The sequence below is a fragment of the Typopeltis vanoorti genome, chromosome 21 (assembly GCF_054136105.1).
Source record: "Typopeltis vanoorti isolate ZY-2024b chromosome 21, IOZ_Tvanoo_1.0, whole genome shotgun sequence".
In the NCBI taxonomy this organism is placed as follows: Eukaryota; Metazoa; Arthropoda; class Arachnida; order Uropygi; family Thelyphonidae; genus Typopeltis; species Typopeltis vanoorti.
Window position 1 is genome coordinate 11,686,772 of NC_143569.1, and position 20,546 is coordinate 11,707,317.

Consider the following 20,546-nt stretch of genomic DNA (forward strand, 5'->3'; position numbering starts at 1 on the left):
ACATGGATAATCCACCACTGCAAAGCAACTTTCACACACTAAATTACGTTGCAGAAATTCTGCAATATCAATTCGTACTTCGATTGAAAAATCATGGTATCGCTCATCACTACAGTACTGCTGCATGCACGCAAGTCACCGTGATGGCAGAAATGAAACTACAGCCGAAAGCAACACCACCTGAGAACAGAAATGCGCAGATTTCTGCTGAAATCGATTCGAAAATCGGTATTGCCACTGAGGAAAAAAAAACGCAAATCACAGGAAATAATGTCCACGTCAAGTTGTTAATGGCAGGAAAACAATACATCGTGAGAATATGTCTTAAGATGGGAACAACAGAAAATGACGTAAATGGCAGGAAAACATAAATTGCAGGAATGTAAAAACAGGGTTTTACTGTATATATAATAGCAGTTTGCTGGAAACCAGAAGGAGCCTTGTTTCAAAAGCATAATACATGAAAATACATTATCAAGATTAATACACTAAGGATTATAAAAAGAATGGAAGGGGAAATTCGAAAAATTAAGTTGAAAGTTCATTTCTTGAGGGTCGTCAGTGTTTTTCACCTTCGACACTTATTTTGCTAGCCTGGTTATTCAAATGGATAGAATAGCATATCCACTCTACAACCAGAAGGTTGTAAAATTTTAATCCCACTGTAGGTATGGATATTGCCTTTAGATGAATTTCAGTGCTCGTATATGAGACTACCATCCTACTTGTGCAAGTGTGAAGTGGCTTGAAAAATTTCTGTGGATTATGTAATCCTTAGCCAACATGTGATACAAGATTTTCTGAAAAAATTCTACTTATTCTGCTTAATTTTAGTTAAAACACTCTTTGTTTACAATAATGGCTAAAACGAATACATTTGAGAAAAAAATAAAAATAGTACATTTTCCTGATTATAAAAAAATGACACAACACGAAACATGTATATCATTTTTAAAATAAACATTGGAAATTTGGACATTATAAATGATATAAATGTTGCTCATCCCCCCCCCCCCAAAAAAAAAGCTTCAGGTTAAGACACTCTTTGAGCTTAGTAGATTGTATATAACATTAATTGCTGTGCCTTAATTCGCTCATTTTGTGAGGATTCAAATAACAAGGAAATCTGCTCAATTTATTTAAGAAATAAATTTATTTTGTAGTCTCTCACACAGTGACATACAATGAAGATGAGATTATTCAACAGTAAACCAGAATGCTCTATTTTATATATATATAAAACAAACTGGTAATTTCTTTTGGAATTAAAATTCTATATATTGTTATTAGTATTATTATAGTAAGCTTTCGTTTTAAATGTTTATCCAAAATTACTATGCTATTTTTCTTATATAATTTTTTTTATGTATATATAAAAATTTCACATAAAACTTCATAAAAATACATTAATAATACTCATTTTTATGATGATGATGATGACGACGTCGTAGTGGTAATGGCAACAATACAACATAAATACCTGTACAGAATTCAACAATGTTCCTAAAATATATGAACTTAATGTACAGGAGCATTATTTTTTTTTAAGAACTAAAGATAAAATTCTAACTTGAATTTTACTTTCAAAGAAAAGTAGATCATCAATTCTGGATAAAAACAAACATTTACAGGGCATGAATGCTTTCTATAATCAACAACTGTACATAAGAATTTTGACAAAATGTAATGGCATGCAGAAATGCATTATAAAACTGCTATCTTTTGAGCATCTTATTAGGTGGTACCATAGGATTATGATCTCTTTGAGAAGAAGATGCACGATCAGCCTGTATTCTTGATGAAGTCGTGGGCTCTGGAGGTTGCCACCGGTGATGCTGAATAACGTACAGCAATTTCTCCTTTGTCACTGGATGCATGATACTGTTGCATACCGCTATTAAAATAAAAAAATAAAACTTAAATATAAAGAGCCAATAGGCTTCATTTTGGCGATATAAATATAAAATAAAATAAGGGAATATTAAATTCCACATTGTTTTAATACCAAATAAAAAAAATCAAAGATTGGTATCAGAGAGTTTCATGCTGAATATAGTATAATAAACTATAAAAGTATCGGCAAGTAGTGTAAAAGTATTGGGTAGTGACCTCCCACCATAATGTAATAACAGCATACATTTCCTAGGAAATGTGTTTTTACATTATGGAAAATACAAAGAATAGCGATCAGAAATTTACCCGCCTTTGCTGCGAGTTGCCGGCGTTTGTACTACGTACTGGGACTACTTGCATTAGCTCACGCTAGTAATCACTGATACTTTTATAGTTTATTATACTATATTCGGCATGAAACTCTCTGATACCAATCTTTGATTTCTTATTCGGTATTAAAACAATGTGGGATTTAATATCCCCTTATTTTATTTTATTTTAAAAAAATAAAACACAATAAAATGGAAAATCCATTACAAATGAATACATTCAGGGACAATTTTGGAAACAAAATTGTCCCTGAATGTATTCATTTGTAAACAAACATGTTATAAATGCTATTTCAAATAAAGTTTCTTAAAGCTGTCCCCATGTTTCTCACTATAAGGGATGATTCAGAATGTTGCAGAAAGGCAGTTCAGTTTTCCATACTTTTACTACTTATTCTTAGCCACAGCTATATAGTTAACAGAATCTTTCACATTAAATGCTGTTCTCTATAACAGATCTCTGACAACTACCAAACAGGTGTAAAAATAACTATCTTAAAAAAAAATAATCATATTAAGTCATTATCTGGAATAAATCATCATGATTTATTTCAGATAAATTATTCCAGATAGTGTATACTAATGCCAGGAGTATTAGGAACAAGAAGGAAGAATTTTTGGCCTTGATTGGCTCTTCCTGGCCACAGGTTATTGGCATTAGTGAAACATGGCTGACAGAAGATGATATAGTTAGTGGGATAGAATGTGTAGGTTATAGTATGTTTAGGAGGGACAGAGAGAATAAAATTGGGGGAGGGGTGTTATTGATGATAGCTGATGAACTGCAGCCAAGGAGAATTGAAGTATTGCAGGATAGTGAAAGGAGCTCATTTGAGGCTATTTGGTGTGAGATTGATACTGGCAGAATAAAATATACAGTTGGGTGCTGCTATAGACCAGGTGATGGAATAGATGGTGGAGATGGTATGCATAAACAAATTGATGAAATGAGTGGAAGGAGGATAATTATTATGGGGGATTTCAACTTTGGTAACATTGATTGGAAGGAGGAGAGGACACATGTGAGGAAGGAAATGGATTTTATTCAATTATTAAGGGATAACTATCTGAAACAGCATGTAATTGAAAATACTAGGGGTGTGAGAGTGCTTGACCTGGTAATAGTATCTGAGAATTTGACTGTAATGAATATGACCATGTTGCCACCTATTGGTGAGAGTGATCATAAGGTCTTGACCTGGGAGGTGGCTAAAGGTGTGAAATTTGTGATTAAGACAGGGTATATGTGGAATTACCGTGCTGGCAAGTATGACAAGCTTAGGAGATTGCTTGGATCAGTGCCATGGCATGTACAACTGCAAGGGCTGGATGTCGATAGAGCATGGGAAGTGATCAAAGAGCATTTACAGGAGGTTATGGCTGATTGTATACCTAAGGTCCGAATAGTGAAACAAGGAGGGGTTAAATGGATGAATAACACCATTAAGCTTGAGTTGCAAAAAAAGAAACAACTATGGAGGGAATTTAAAGAAAGGGGTGACCTGCAGGCACACGAACGGTATAAAGTACAGGCCAGAAGGGTAACGAGTGTGGTAAAAACAGCAAAAGCCAATTATGAAAGGAAACTAGCTATGCAAGCAAAAGAGAATCCCAAACAGTTCTTTCAATATGCTGCAAACAAGAAAAAAACTGTACATGGCAAAATGATTTTAAGGAATGACGATGGTAAAGAGTTCACTGAACCAGTCGATATAGTGGAGTTACTGAGCGCGCACTTTGCAAAAGTATATCATCCAGGTGGTGACGTTGAAAAAATGAAGGAACCATTAGTTTATATGGGAATTGTGATGAATGAAGTGGAGGTGAATAGTCTATTACAGAACCTTAATGTGAATACATCTGTGGGATTGGATGGTATACCAGCACGGGTCTTGCATGAAGCGGCTAATGAATTATCAGTGCCCTTCACCATGTTGTTTAATCTGAGTCTCAGGTCTGGCTTAGTCCCGAAAGCGTGGAAAGAGGGGAAAATAGTTTCACTACATAAAGGAGGATCCAAGACTATGGTTGCAAATTACCGACCGATCAGCATATCAGGAGTCGTTGTCAAGGTCTTGGAGAAAGTAGTCAAGGGAAAAATACAGGAATGGATTGATGAAAATGAGATACTGTACAGAGGACAGCATGGCTTTGTGAAGGGTAGATCATGCCTCAGTAACTTGCTCAAGTTTTATAACAAGGTGACGGCTGAACTGGATAAGGGAAATGGGTTTACAGTGATACTGCTGGACCTGGCAAAGGCGTTTGACAGGATACCACATGGAATTCTAATCCGTAAACTACAACATATGGGAATGGATAAAGGGTTGGTGAGATGGATTGCTGGGTGGTTGATGGAGAGATATCAAAGAGTAGTTTATTCAGGAGTAGAGTCCAAAAAACGGCCTGTGACTAGTGGTGTGCCACAGGGTTCTGTTCTTGGACCACTGCTGTTTAATCTGTTCATTAACGATATAGGGAAGGGTCTAAGTGGGACAGTTCATTTGTTCGCTGATGATGCAAAGTTGGGTAGGGCGATAGTGAATGCAGAAGATGTCAAAGTCTTGCAAGATGACTTAGCTAGAATAGAGTTCTCGACTAAGGAGAATGGATGTCAATTTAATGTGACAAAATGTAAGGTTATGCATTTCGGAGTGAAAAGATTAGCAGAAGTATACCACATTGGTGGAACTGTACTCCAAGAGATTGATGAGGCCAGGGACTTGGGAGTGTTGGTGGATAGGGAGATGAAGTTTAGGGGGCACATTGCGAAAGTAGCTAAATCAGCTCATCAACTCACTTGGTTGTTGAAAAATACCTTGACGAGCAGAGAAAAACAAGTTATTGTACCTCTGTACCGAGCCCTGATAAGACCTCATCTCGACTACTGTGCCCAGATTTGGTCACCTCGGTTCCTTCTTGATGGGGAGGAGGTTGAGAGGATCCAGAGGCGAGTGACTAAGATGATAGCAAGTCTATGGAATGAACCATATGAGAACAGGTTGAAGATTTGTGGGTTGCAGAAACTAGTTGATAGGCGGAAAAGGGGAGACATGATTGAGACATTCAAATTGCTAAAAGGATTCTATAGGATTAATTCAGATGATATTTTTGAGATCAGGACTGGTGGTGGGAGAACTAGGGGACACCCATTGAAGCTGGGCAAGAGCTGGGTTCTTTACTTTTAGAGTGGTAAATGAGTGGAATAAGCTGCCAGAGTCTGTTGTGGGTGCTATGACAGTGAGCGAGTTCAAGGCAAGGTATGATAGATACTGTGAGAATGTTGAACAGCTGCGTGAACACGATGTTTAGGGCCTCCCTCGATGAGTCTAAGGACTCCTGGAGTAGCCTGTGGTAATAATAATAATAATTTACACAAGGGTTTGCATTCGTGGAATGTGTATAAACAAAGATTCATGCAAATTATGACCAATTATTCTATACCACACATTCCTGGAATGTGGAGATAGACAAAGATTTGTGCAAACAGTGACACATTATCCTACAGAAATGTTAATCAAACACATAACTATCACGTAACAATTTTTTAGCTTAGCTGGCATCCTTGAAGATAACTGTCCATCTGAACTTTCCAAACTACATTCTGCATGATTTCTTCTGCCTTAAGGATGGAACATGTATATTTGTAATTGTCAAATCTGACAGTCTGTCAGATTTGACAATTACAAATCTTGAATCCTCTCTGTGCAATGAGTGAAAGTTCAAAATTTCCTTATCCCATTCAGTTGCTATCTCTCTACTACTTTTCATAACCACTCTGAACTTTATCAAATTTTTTTTTACAATCAAATTTCAAAGACAAATATAATTTGTCTTTTAAAATAGATTGATTATCTACAGTCAAAATAACCAGACAGTCAGATAATCTTCCTTAGGGACTTTAAATATTTACAAGTTAAATTGCCTCTTCTCCATTTCAAATGATGAAGCTGGAAGAGAAGTTGAGACATTTTCCATCAATAATGATCTTTCATGAACTGTCCATTTACCCACTAGAATATGCGATAATCATCATCTCTCTCATCATCTTCTTGGTAACTATAACTATGCTATTCACACAGCCACTCTCAGCTTTGTGTCGTTTTGCACCAGAGCAAATGAGATGATGTGTAAAATTTTATGGTAATCATATATATTCATGAGATATCATTCAACTTCATCATCAAATTCCTACTATGTACCCTCAAGGGGTGTACAGGATATCATATTACTGCATGAAAAGCTTACACGATTACTAACTTCCTACCTACAATTTTTCTACAAATCAATCTGTTACCTGTCAAAACTTCAATATTATCAGATTTTATATTCTATCTTCTAAAGCACTTTTTACTGTATCAACCCACCTATATCTTGGTCTTCCTCTGGGTTTTTTTTCTGCCAACCTGGCAAAGAACACTTGTTTTGCTAATATTTCCTTTCCCATTCTGTTTAAGTGACCATACCACCTGAGATTACCTCTGCTAACAATATTAAGTTTTTTTCTAATATTCTCGTTTTTAATATGACATTGCCACTGATGTTATCTGTTTACCTAATCTTTCTCAGGACTCTCATATCTGTGGTCTCTAGCCTTAGGTCAAGTGTTTTATTTCTAACCCTGCTTTCAGATCCATAGGTTAAATTCTCTTTACTATTTCCATATTTAATTTACCATTTTCACTAAAAATCATACCTAAGTAGCTGAAATGTTTTACTTGTTCTATTGGTTCTCCATTCAGAATGCAGTTGATATTTTCAATGCTTCCTTCATACCAAATCTATTTAGAAGTATAACATCATCTGCACAGAGTAAAAGCAGACATTAACATCTCCAATTCTGATATCAGGTTTAATACCACTTTCCTTCATAATGTGATCTATATAGATAATAAATAACAAAGGTGGATATGTATTCCTGATTGCATGTCTGTTGAGTATTTTTTACTACTGTGCTATCATCACAGCTTGTTTCATTTAGCAATTTTTCAAAGTAATTACTCCATACATCAAGGATATCTTTTTCATTACTAATTCCCATGACTTTTGTTTAGCTAGTTTTACACAGTGTTTAGCTTTCTTACATTTGTCTCTGTGTTCTCTAAGAGCACAAGCTTGTGCTCTTAGAGAACACTGCCTCTTTAACTGCCTGTGTCCACATGGTATTCTGATTTTTCTATCCTTGCAGACAACCTCACCACATGCCTCTCTGGCTGAATCAATCAATGTTTTCTTCAGGATTTTCCACTGACTCTCCAAGGTTTGGTTCCTGTTCTCAAACTCTTTCATTTTTCTTGAATAATATTTGTATATTTTATTTAATCTACAGTTTATATCTGACAGCTGCTCAACTTTTATTCACTTTAAAACTTTCTTACATGTTCTTGTTTTCAGTATGAAATATATTATCCTGCTCAAGACTAAATGGTGATCACTTCCAATTTCAAATCCTCTGTATACTCTAGTGTCCAGTGCCTGTGTGCAAACCTTTAGTTGGCACCCTTATACCTCTCCCCCCAATAAAAAATCACTTTATAAAAACATATCAGTGGGTTAAAATGAAATACGAAATGAAATATATTAATTATAAGTTTATTGAACTAAAAGCAGAAATTACAAAAAAAAAAAAAAAAAAAAAAGTATTAAAAACAATAAACATAGAAGAAGGGTACATAAATGACAAAAATAATTTGGAAAAAAATAAAGTAAATAAATAATAGTAACTTACAAGTATATAAAATAGGAACATATTAAACATTATTGGGTAAAGAAACAGTTAAATAAATATTTAAACAGAAAGAAAAATCACTTTGTGAATTGAGTTTTTCTAGTTTTCATTAATGAAAATTTTCGAATAATATCATGTATATCAAGTTGATCCAAAATATCTGACTCTATTGATATAATGGCAAGATTTGAAAGTAAATCTTGTACCATTGTGGAGCGCAAGTAGTTTTTAATAATTTTAAGTTTAGAAAAGGACTGTTCCGCAGATGCTACAGATACCAGTAATAACAAAGGAATCAAAGAGCAATTGGAAAGTTTGGATAAAGTGTGATTAAGTTGTTTGAATAAATATACTGAATTATCTGATATGTATAGTTTTTAAAATTAGAAATAAATAGTTGACAGTTTAAAATTTCTTCGCATAAATCGCCTGCATCAATGTCTGAATGATTCTCATGTGTTAATTTTTGTCGTAACTTTTTACAACCAGATAATAAATATTCTTTATTTTGTGAAGTACTTAACAAATACAAAAACTGAAATGAATTCATATGTTCTTTTAATAGAGTAAATCTTTCCTGCAAAGATTGTAATGTTTGATCTATTATGCAGAGAAAAAAAAATTACTTTGAATGAAATTTTAGGATCTACTATATTTTCATTTTCATGTTCATAATCAAATTGTGTTGTCTTTTTACGTTGCCTTAGTGGTCTACTACAAAATACAGATTCTGTGTCAAATTTTGCTGCAATTAATTTTGAGCTTTCTACAATTTCTTTGAAAGTTTCATCAGACCTATAATCATTTAAAAATTGATTTAGATCATTCAATGCATATAAAGCAAGTTGGAGATTCATAGATGAAGACTGCAATATTTTGCTGACAAAATTCATTTCATTTAAAATATCATACCAAATCTTTGGCACCTTTACAATCCTGGTGGCTGTGTGAGTCGCACACATTGCACATATGCGCCCTGTTCAACCTACAGTACATTCTTATTATGGATGAGCAGAAAAGTGAAGAGGAAGTTAACGTTTCCTCTTCACTTTTGAAAAGTTGTACAATTTAGGAAAAATAAAACAGGGAAGACTGCTTCAAAGGAAAGAATGAATGAAAATGAAGGCAAATTTGTTGTGAGTTGATCAGTTGGTTGGTTTGAGGTTTATTGACAAAAAGACAGCAAAGTCATACTGCCATAATTAATGTTATTACAGCAGTACAAAAGTAATTTAAAAAACAAGTAGCTAAGTAAATAATATCTTATGTACAAGAAAACAAATTTTAAAAAATCAATACTATATTTATATATAAATTATATTTACTAGAACATGACAAAGAATAAGACAAGTGTAGTGTAACACTGTTTGCATGTAGGTGGATCACCAATCCTCAATAAATAAGAATGTGTAAGATGATTGTGATGCCTTTCTTCTATTTCTATGTAGATTAAAATGCTAATGCTTAATTTCAGGCTTATTCTCGTGTAATTTGTTTGTTAGCACTTCCTGTCAGGGTGACTGTAACTGATTAACTGTCTGTAATTTGTATAGGGCACTGACAAACAGTAGCATAGAGAAAGTCTGAGCTGGCCTAGCAGCTGACATCTCATTTCCCTTGATTCCAAACTGGCTGGAAATCTAACACAAATAAACATTAAAATTAAGCGGGGAGGTTCTCTTCATTTTATACAATACTTTTTGAAAATCATGAAGCACTAGATGTGCATGGTACACAGGAGAGGAAATAGTCTGTAAATAATTCAATTAGTCTGTATAAATCTTATGTTTTTGATAGCAGTTTCCTTTCATGGGTACAAGTTGGACAGCATGCAGCTTGTGGTTTCTTAAAACTGCAAGCTAAATAACATGAAGCTCAGCAGTATAGTTACTTCACAGTGGAATAGTGTCAAGTTCAGTGTAGGTAATATTGACAACATTCATGCCAACAGCTTGCATAATATGCATGTATAATATTTTCCCCAATCTAAATACACAGGATGCTTAGTCCAAGATTCGATTTTCAGGGCATATTTAAGTGACAGATGTTTACATGGAAATGACTGGCCCCGCTTTCACTTCCAGTGAAGTAATAGAGTACGTTACGTATAAGAGGTTGGATCCTATCCACACCCTGATGTGGATAGGATCCAACCATTGCAGGTATCTCCCTTGAAGAAGCATAGACTTGTGATCTGTAATCAAACTTTCAGTGAATAAGTGTACGTTAAAGGCAAAGCAAGGAACACTGATCAGCATCCCCATTCTGTAGTGGACAGAGTGTGAGAGATATTCAATGCTCTCTTGCATTTTTCTCTTACACGATCGTTGTTGAATGTTGCAAGAAACATAAGATTTTTGTCAAAAATAAGCCTCAAGAACTTGGTTTTTGTTTATGCTGAGATAATAGTTTGTTCCATAACTCCAGGTGAAGGTTGTGTTTTTGGCAAAAGTGTTCAAAGAAACTTTCTCCTGCTGCAAACCTAAATCCACTACTAAAAACCCATGAAGAGATATGATGTTGCTTGTTGAAGTTGTCTTATTACAAGAATGACAGAAAATTGTGAAGTCATCAACATACAGAAAGCATTGCCTACTGAAAAAGAAATTATTCAATGATTGGGTTTAATGGCAAGGAGTCATTTAAGACAGCTTTTTAAAAAAAAAAATAAAAACAAGAAAATGTCCCTGAGATATAGATTACAGAACTCTTTTAATATACCATATATATAAACTGTGCTATATGCTTTTTGTATGTCAAAGAAAACTGGTTTCAGTTTTCTTTGACACCTGAAATGTATTCTGCACAACAGAATACATTTCAGGAATGTATTCTGTTGTGCGTTTGTTCGTTGAGAGTTTGACAAAATCATGCTTTCCTGGTGCAAAAATTAATGATGTTAGTGAGGCTATTACAGCACAAAAGGGTAGGGTGAAAGAAATGATCATAGTGGCTGGAAAACGATTGATTTCAAGTATTACTAGAAATAGCAAAAGAAAAGAGTGAGAGAGTTAAGATAGTGAGTGTGTTGACGTGGTATGACAGAGTAGAGCTGAGGAGGGTGGCTAAAATGGCAAATGACACGATGTGTAGGTTATGCAGGGATGTGTGGAGTGAGTGACAGGCAAAAGGACTTATACAAGAAGAATGGTTCGAATCTGAACAGATTTGGTGTTTGGAGACTGGAAAAAGTATTGTTGAAGAAGTGAAAGTAGTTGTGCAGAATCGGGGAAACTACAGCTTTTGAGGGGGAGGGGGTAAGTTGTTGAGTAAATATGTGGATATCAGTGATGCAGTTGAGTGTAAGAATGTGTAAAAGTTAGTACATGGTAACAAAACACAATGAGATAGTTAGTATAAAGCATCAGGATAGTGGTGGGCTTAAGCAGCATTTGTACTTGATGTACACTAATGCCAGGAGCATTCAGAACAAGGAGGAGGAATTTTTGGCATTAGTTGGCTCATCTTAGCTATAGGTTATTGGCATTAGTGTGACACGGCTAACAGAAGATGATGTAGTTAGTAGGATAAAATGTGAAGGATATAGTGTGTTCAGGGAGGACAGAGAGAAAAGAATTCAGGGAGGAGTGTTACTGATGATAGCCGAAAACTGCAACCAAAAAGAGTAGTAGTTCAACTGCAATCCAGTAAAAAAAAAAAATACCACATTTGAAGCTATCTGGTGTGAGATTGGGGCCAGCAGAACAAAATATACAGTTGGGTGCAGTATATTTTGAATTTTGTATACTGTATATTTGAGTGGAGGACAAGTCATTAGTTCAACTAGGGAACATAGATTTGAAGGAGGAGAGGACACATGGTACGAAGGTTACAGGAAAATTCATCAAAAAACAATTCACAGAAAATTTAAAATTTTTGATAATGTTATGGTAAAAGTAATCCATTTAGAACAAAAACTGAACCATGCAGACAACTTCTTGTATCAACAACTTCTACTAAGTCATTTAAGTCAGAGAGTTTTTGTAATAAAGTACATAATTTGGACACATTATTTCTTTGTAGCCCCGAATATAGCTGAACTGCAAACTGGATCGGTTCGGCATTTTCTTGTGAAAGTTTCAAATAGCGAATCTGAGTAAAATTCGTCCCATAATAATTGCCGTATTGAAATCACATATTACTACTAGCAACAACAATAATAATAAAGCCCGCATAGCTCAATTGGTAAAAACGAAGCTGTTTAGTTAGAAAGAACTGGGTAGTTGGATCCCATTTACGCATACTTTTTATCAGTCCTGTTCTGCTAAAGGTAAATTAGCAGGCATAATATAGATACGGCTGGGCTTTTCTTCTGGAAACAGTCAAATCAGTCCCATGAACAGACATGAAACAGTTATTGAAGAAGAAAGACTATAAGAACCATATTGTTCTATAATTTTTCCCTATGAAAGTAGATTGTAATCTCCTTATTCACGGTTTAGGTTTTGTTCTAAATGGATCAATTTTCTCATAACATTTTTGAAAATTTTCGGTGAACTGTTTTTTTGATGAATTGCATTTGCGACGAATTGTCGTTCGATGAATTGGCTTTTTGATGAACTCTCCGGATGCCGGTACGAAGGAAATGGATTTTATGCAGTTACTAAGGGATAATTACTTGCGACAGCATATAATGGAATATACTAGGGGTTCAAGAGTGCTCAATCTAGGAATTACATCTGAGCATTTGTCTGTAACGAATATGACCATGTTGCCACCAATTGGTGAGGGTGATCATATGGTCTTGACCTGGGAAGTGCCAAAATGTGTAGAATTTTCAGTTAAGACAGGGTAGATGTTTATTTACAGGGCTAGTAAGTATAGCAAGCTTAGGAGATAGCTTGAATCGGTGTTATGGAATGTAAAAACTACAAGAGCAGGATGTTAATAGTGCATGGGAAGTGGTAAAGGGTGTTTGAAGGAGGTAATGGCAGACTGTATATCTAGAGTTCAGTAGAATAAATCAAATGGGAGTTAAATGGATGAATATCATCATCATTAATCTGGAGCTACAAAAAAAGAAACAATTGTGGAGGGAATTCAAGGAGAAAGGTGACCTGCATGCACAGGCCAGAAAGATAACTAATGTCACAAGAAAGGCAACTGCAGATTATGAAAGGAAGTAACGTAGGATAAAGAGAATCCCAAACAGTTCTTTCGATATGCTGCACATAAAAGAAAGAATGTATATGGCAGAATGATTTTAAGGAATGCTTATGGTAGGGAGGTAACTGAATTAGTCAAAATAGTAGAATTACTAAGTGAACACTTTGCAAGAGTATATCATCCAGTTGGTGATATTGCAGGAATGAGAGAACCAAAGGCTTATACAGGAACTGAGGAAAATGAAATGGAGGTGCATAGCATATTACAGACCCTTAATGTGAATACAGCTGTGAGATTAAATGGTATAGCAGCTTGAGTTTTACATGAAGCGAAGAGGGAATACTCAGTGCCTTTGACCATTTTGTTTAATCTAAGTCTTAGCTCCGAATTAGTTCGGAGGGCATGGAAAGAGGGGAAAATAGCTCCATTGCATAAAGGAAGCTCCAAGACTGATGTAACAAATTACCAACCGATCAACATATTAGTAGTTGTTGATCGGTTGATCAAGGAATGGGTAGATGGAAATAGGATACTGTATGGAGAGGGCAGCATGATTTTGTGAAGTCTCAGTAACTTCCTCACTTTTATAATACAGTGACAGCTGAGTTGGATAAAGGTAATGGGTTTAGAGTGATATGGCTGGACTCTGCACAGGCCTTTGACAGGATACCACATGAAATTCTAATCAGTAAACTGCAGCACATGGGAATGAATATAGGGTTGGTGAGATGGATAGGAGGGTGTTTAATGGAGAGGTATTAGATAGTTTATTCAAGAGTAGATTCCAAAAGAAGGCCTGTGACTAGTTGCATACCTCAGGGTTCTGTTCTAAGACCGCTACTGTTTAATTTGTATATTAGTGATATAGGAAAGGATTTGAGAGGAACTGTTCAGTGATTTACTGATGTTAACTTGGGTAGAGTAATAGTTAATATAGATGATGTCGAAATTTTGCAGTATTTGGATAAATTAGCAGACTGGGCAAAGAAGAATGGATATCAGTTTAATGTGGCAAAGTGTAAGGTTATATTGGAAGTTATGTTGGAAGTTCTAAATCCAGAGTAATTCAATAATAAGGTAGTACACCTGTTGGCAACTTGTATAGGTAAATATGACCTCTCCTATTGCTTCTGTCTTTAGTATCTCCACGTTTGGGTCTGCCTCTCACCGATGAGACCTCAATAAAGGTCGAAACCGGTCTGAGTAGTGGCCCTTCCCTTAATGCATAGCAGTATACATGTCCGCAAGGAGATGTGCTTTGCATTATGGGAGATACTGAGACAAGGAGTGATGAGAACTTGGTCCACCTTTGCTCTGAGTTGCCTGGTGTTGCACCACCTTACCTCAGTCTTGAAGATATTTTCAGGTGAAAACTTTGTTTGCTTACACTTGAATAAAGGATTAAACTAAATTTATTATAGTAAGGTTATGTAATTTGGGATGAAAAGATTACCAGCTGTATACCACGATGGTGGAACTATACTGCAAGAAATTGATGAAGCCAGAGACTTGGGAGTGTTAGTGAATAGGCAGTTAAAGTTTATGGTGAGCATAACCGCTAAAGCCGCTCATCAGATCACTTGGTTACTGAAGAATACTTTGACGAGCAGAGACATGTACGTTATTGTTTCTCTTTATCGAGCATTACTAAGATCCCATCTTGACTACTGCGTGCAGATCTGGGTGGCAGAGTTTCTTGGTGATGAGGAGGAGAGGATCCAGACACAAGTGGCCAAGATGGTAGCAGGTCTACAGAATGAATCTTAAGAGAACAGGTTGAAGATTTGTGGGTTACAGAAACTGGTTGATAGGCAGAAAAGGGGTGATATGATTGAGAAATACAATTACTGAGGGGTTTTTACAAGTGTAATTCAGAGGAAATTTTTCAGAACAGGTCTGGTTGTGAGATAACCAGTAGCCATCCATGGAAACTGATTAAAAGTGTAGTCAGCAAGGGTTGTTAGACCTAGGTGTTTTTTGCTTGGAGAGTGGTGAATGAGTTCAAAGCAAAGTATGATAGATACTGCGAAAATGTTGGATAGTTCTTGACATGATGCTTAGGGCTTACCTCGATGCCTAAGGAATTCTTTGAGTTGTCCGTAATAATAATGAGCTAAGGAAGCTTGTGAAGAATGGCTATAAATCTGTACTATATTAGTATAACGGGTGGAATCAGGTAATCCAATAACCTTGCTTTAGAATAGTACGAGGGTGGTCTGAAAAGTTCTTGGCCTAACAATGAAAAAACAAATTTATAATTTCAAAATTATTTTTATTTTTCAACATAATCTCCCTTAAGACTAACACATTTATTTCAGTGATGCTCCAGCAGCATTATCCCGTTCCTGTAGTGGTTCTCAGTAAGATCTGCAAATTATCCCTCTACAGCTGCAATCACCTCTTGATTTGAATAAAAATGCTGACTAGTGAGGAAGAGTTAGAAGTCAGAGGGAGCCAAATCTGGGGAATAGGGTGGATGTTCCAACAATTCATAGTGCAGATCCCTTAATTTTCCTATTGCCAAAACACTTTTGTGGACAGGTGCATTGTCCTGATGAAAGATGATTTTTTCTTCTATAAACCGGGTCTTTTCTCACGAATTTTTTCGAGTAGTCTGGTTAAAAGATCATAATAATATTTTCTGGTTATTGTTTTATCCTTTTCAAGATAATTAATAAACAAAATGCCTTCAGCATCCCAAAACACTGATGTGATGACCTTTCCTGCTGATGGAACCGACTTTGTCTTCTTTGGTGCTGAACAACTTCCCACTGTTTTCACTGCTGTTTGAATTCTGATGTGTAATGGTGAATCCAAGTCTCATCCACAGTAATAAATCAAAGTACAAAATCAGTTTTATTCTTGTTAAAACGCTCCAAGCACTGTTAAGAGATTTTCATGTGAGTGCGTTTTTGATCTGCTGTGAGCAAGCACGACGGCACCCATCCTGTGCAAAGCTTTTTCATATGCAATTCTTCATGCAAAATATATCCTACACGTTCTTTTGAAATGCCTATAGTCTGAGCAATTTCACGCACTTTGACTCACCGGTCATCCAATACCATATCATGCACTTGATGAATGATTTCTGGTATTGTTATACTTTTTGGATGTCCTTCATGTGGATCATCTTCAAGGCTGGTACGGCCACATTTAAACTCGACAGCCCATTTCTTAATTGTTGAAAATGAAATAGAAGAGTGCCCATAAACTTTTATGAACTTCGAATGAATTTCTTTTGGCATTAAACCTTCTTTTACAAAGAATTTTATAACTACACAATACTCAATTTTATCCATTTCAAGGGATAAAGACAACACTTTTGCTTCAGACAGCTGTATAGAACAAACTACTTGATAGATTATGACAGATGTACCAACTTAGAAAAAAAAAATCTCTTGCCGATAGTGTTGTCATCTATAGTCATGGCCGAGAACTTTTCCGACCACCCTCGTACCAAGCAAGGGATCTTTACAAACCACTTCAGGCATACTACTGTGATATTCACGAATGTTCATGCCACAGTAAGACTTGAATCCACAATCTGCTGTAAAGTGAGCATGCAATTCACTTGGCCAACGAGGCCAGTACTGTGTAAAGAGTTAGGTCACCCTGATTTGAGAAAATTTTGCACTAAAAACAAGACCAAACATTAATATTTTAAAATTAGCCATTTTTATCCATTACTTTTTTTTTTATGTATATACTAAGAGTTAGTCCTAAAATGAAATTTATTAATGTACATTTAATAATTCAGAAGCATACCTCATAAAAATTATTTAGTGAAAATACAGCATTGGAATTGGAGAAATGAAGTTTAGTTCTTGTCATCAAGAAAGCTACTGAAGGATGAAAATTCCTCTACGTAGATTTATCAAAGTAATATTAAATGCAAGGAAAAATTAACACATAGAAATACAGTATAATAAAGCACTGATAATGGAACAACTTCTGTTTATATGGCATATTTCATATTCTCAGTTATCTCTTGCACTACTCCTTATGTTTGGTAGGACTGCAAGAAATGATGAAATTCCTACACATTGTGCAGAATTATGTTCTCTTAAAGGATAAGCCAAGGAGTTCTCTTCGAAATAAGGCATTGTGGCCATAGGCCCATCCATGAAATGGTTGGCTGATGCAAAACAGCTAGACATTTTCCGTCTCTCTTAAGAACCACATTGCTACTATGTTCCCTTAACAGATTCATTTGGTATGGCCTATGTAAGGCCTATTTTAGATACATTTCTGAAAGTAATTAGCATCTTTTAAGGATCTTAAAAACTCCATAGATTCTGGACTTGTTTGCAAGTATAATGTTTTGTCCTTTTAGCAGAAAAATGATGCAAATGAATAAAAGGGATCTCATCTCCCTACCATATGTGGTATGGTAGGAAGTATTTGTGTCTGTGTTTCATGGTGGTGGCTTTTCTGTACATAACTGATAAACACTTTCTTAGATAATCATTATGGATGAATTCCTTATATTATAATAGGTCATGTTCTCTCTCTCTCTCTCTCTCTTAATAGAAGTCACACCACATCTTTTTATCATCGTCTGTCAAAATGCATAATGCTCTATAGTTTAAAGTAACGATAATGCCCACATTTTTTGGTTGGGATGAAAGAAAGATTCAGCACAGAATCAACAGCTTGTATGAGTAGGTTTTGATTGTATACTACTGCAGCAGTCTCGTAAGAAAATCACTGGTTCAGTTCTTGCAAGGGAAAAAAAATTTGTAGGCCCTCTGCAATGAATTTTTGTACTCCGTGGATTCGAGGTTATATCGTAGTGTGTAGTGTTCGTGCAAGCTCCTGATAAGATAAGTATTATTTTCAGTTATCGTTGATAAAATTACTTAATATTGCATAGTTTTGTTTGCCTTGATTATTTTAGTGCGTCTGTTTGTGTGTTTTTGGTGTGTTATAACTTATTATTTGATAAAACACGTTGCAAATAATTATGGCACCTGTACGAAGGAAAATGGCTGCCAGTAATGATGGTTCGCCATCTTTATCAAAGACCGGCAGTATAAAAGAAATGAGTCAGTGTACTAGCTGTGAAATGTACGCTTTGCGGTCGGAGTGTGGATAGATGATAATAAAGGATTGAATGTGTGTAGAAAATGTAGGGAGAATGAGGAATTGAAGTGTATTTCGGATCATGAGTGTGATATTTTTGTCAAACTTCAGAATGAAGAAAATAGCGAAATGACATGAAACGGCAAGGTTGTACATGAGAATTATGAGAGTGTGAATGTAGAAAGTGTGAATGATAGTATTAATGGTTTCTCAGAGAATAAAAAGATGAGATAGATGCATTGAGTGAGATTGCGTTGTTGAATGGTGTGATAGAAAGGGCAAAACAGCAGCTAGAATGCATGAACAAAAGTCGACTGAATGAACCAACCAATAATAAAAGGTATGACAGGAAAAATAGACGTATGAATGTGAACATGAACAAAATGAAGGATAGAGTGCTGTATGGAGACTTGTTAGTACGAGGTGTGTTAGTAGAGGATTTGACAAAATCGTACCAACCTGGTGCGACCATAAAGGATGTAACCGAGTCTATTAGAGAGCAAAAGGAAAGGGTGAAAGAAATGATTGTTGTGGCAGGTACGAATGATTTCAAAGGAGATAAAATGGAAATGATAGAAGACCTGAATGAATTGTTTGAGGTAGCAAAAGAAAAGAGTGAGAGAGTTAGAATGATTAGTCTTTTGCCACGGTATGACAGTGAAATGTTTAAAAGGAGGCCCATAATTGCAAATGACTTTATGCGTGGGTTATGTATGATGAGTGGTGTGCAATTTGTGGACGTGTGGAGTGAGTTTGATGGGCGAAAGGATCTATATAAGATGGATAGCTTGCATTTGAATGGTTATGGTGTAAGAAGACTTGAGAAAGTATTGCTGAATGTAGTGGATGTGCAAATTCAGGGAAACTAGATTTGTTAAGGGGTAGGAGTAGATATACAGTCCTTAGGGAGGCAGTTGAATGTAAGAATGAATATAATATGCTAGAGCAAATAAGGACAACAAACCAGAGTGGGATAGTTAATATAAGGCATCAAGGTAAGGTTGGGGCTAATGGGGGTCTTAAATTCATGTACACTAATACTAGGAGTATTAGGAACAAGAAGGAAGAGTTTTTGGCCATGGTTGGCACTTCCAGACCACAGGTTATTGGTATTAGTGAAACATGGCTGACTGTAGATGAGATAGCTAGTGGAATTGAATGTGATGGGTATAGTGTGTTCAGGAATGACAGAGAGAATAAAATGGGGGGAGGAGTATTGTTGATGATAGCTGATGAGCTACAGCCAAGGAGAATAGAAGTTGAATTGCAGGGTAGAGAAAAGAGCACATTTGAGGCTATTTGGTGTGAGATTGTGGCTAGCAGAATTAAATATACAATTGGGTGCTGCTATAGACCAGGTGATGGAAAAGATGGTGGTGACAGTATGCACAAGCAAATAGAAGAAATGAGTGGAAGGAGGGTGATTATTATGGGAGATTTCAACTTTGGTCGCATTGATTGGAGTGAGGAGAGGACACACGGGAGGATGGAAATGGATTTTATGCGGTTATTAAGGGATAACTATCTGCGACAGCATGTAATGGAAAATACTAGTAGTCAGAGAGTGCTTGACCTAGTAATTACATCTGAGGATTTGGCTGTAACAAATATGACCACATTGCCACCAATCGGTGAGAGTGATCATAGGGTCTTGACTTAGAAGGGGGCTAAAGGTGTAGAATTTTCAATTAAGACAGGGTACATGTGGAATTATCGGGCTGGAAAGTATGACATGCTTAGGAGTTTGATTGGTTCAGTGCCATGGCATGTACAACTGCAAGGACTAGAAGTTGATAGTGCATGGGAGGTAGTTAAGAAGTGCTTGCATGAAGCAATGGCTGACTGAATATACCTAGAGTCCGAATAATAAATCAAGTAGGGGTTAAATGGATGAATAACACCATTAAGCTTGAGCTGCAAAAAAAGAAACAACTATGGAGGGAATTTAAGGAGAAAGGTGACCGGCAGGCACATGAACGGTATAAAGCGCAGGCCAGAAGGGTGACGAGTGTGGTAAGAAAAGCAAAAAAGGATTATGAAAGAACATTGGCCATGCAAGCTAAAGAGAATCCTAAACAGTTTTTTAGATATGTAGCAAGTAAAAGAAAAAATGTACATGGCAGAATGATTTTAAAGAATGCCGATGGTAGGGAGGTAACTGAATCAGTTGAGATAGTTGAGTTACTGAGTGAGCACTTTGCAAGAATATATCATCCAGGTGGTGACATTGCAGAAACGAATAAACCAGTAGATTATACGGGAATTGTGATGAATGAAGAGGAGGTGAGTAGTCTATTGCATAACCTCAATGTCAATACATCTGTGGGATTGGATGGTATACCAGCTCATGTAGTACGAGAAGCAGCTAAAGAATTGTCAGTACTCTTGACCATTTTGTTTAATTTGAG

General features: G+C 35.9%; 1 protein-coding gene across 5 annotated transcripts in view; it reads right to left on the reverse strand.

The window, feature by feature from the left end:
• Positions 1-1,170: 1,170 nt before the first annotated feature.
• The window catches only part of mRNA-cap (RNA guanylyltransferase and 5'-phosphatase mRNA capping enzyme), a 450,753-nt gene continuing 431,377 nt past the window's right edge, over positions 1,171-20,546 (reverse strand). For all 5 annotated transcript variants that reach the window (XM_090411578.1, XM_090411577.1, XM_090411573.1 and 2 more), the window contains one exon: positions 1,171-1,894. In XM_090411578.1, the coding sequence (XP_090267704.1) occupies positions 1,716-1,894 (179 nt within the window). In that variant the 3' untranslated portion in view covers positions 1,171-1,715. The remainder of the gene's footprint in view (positions 1,895-20,546) is intronic.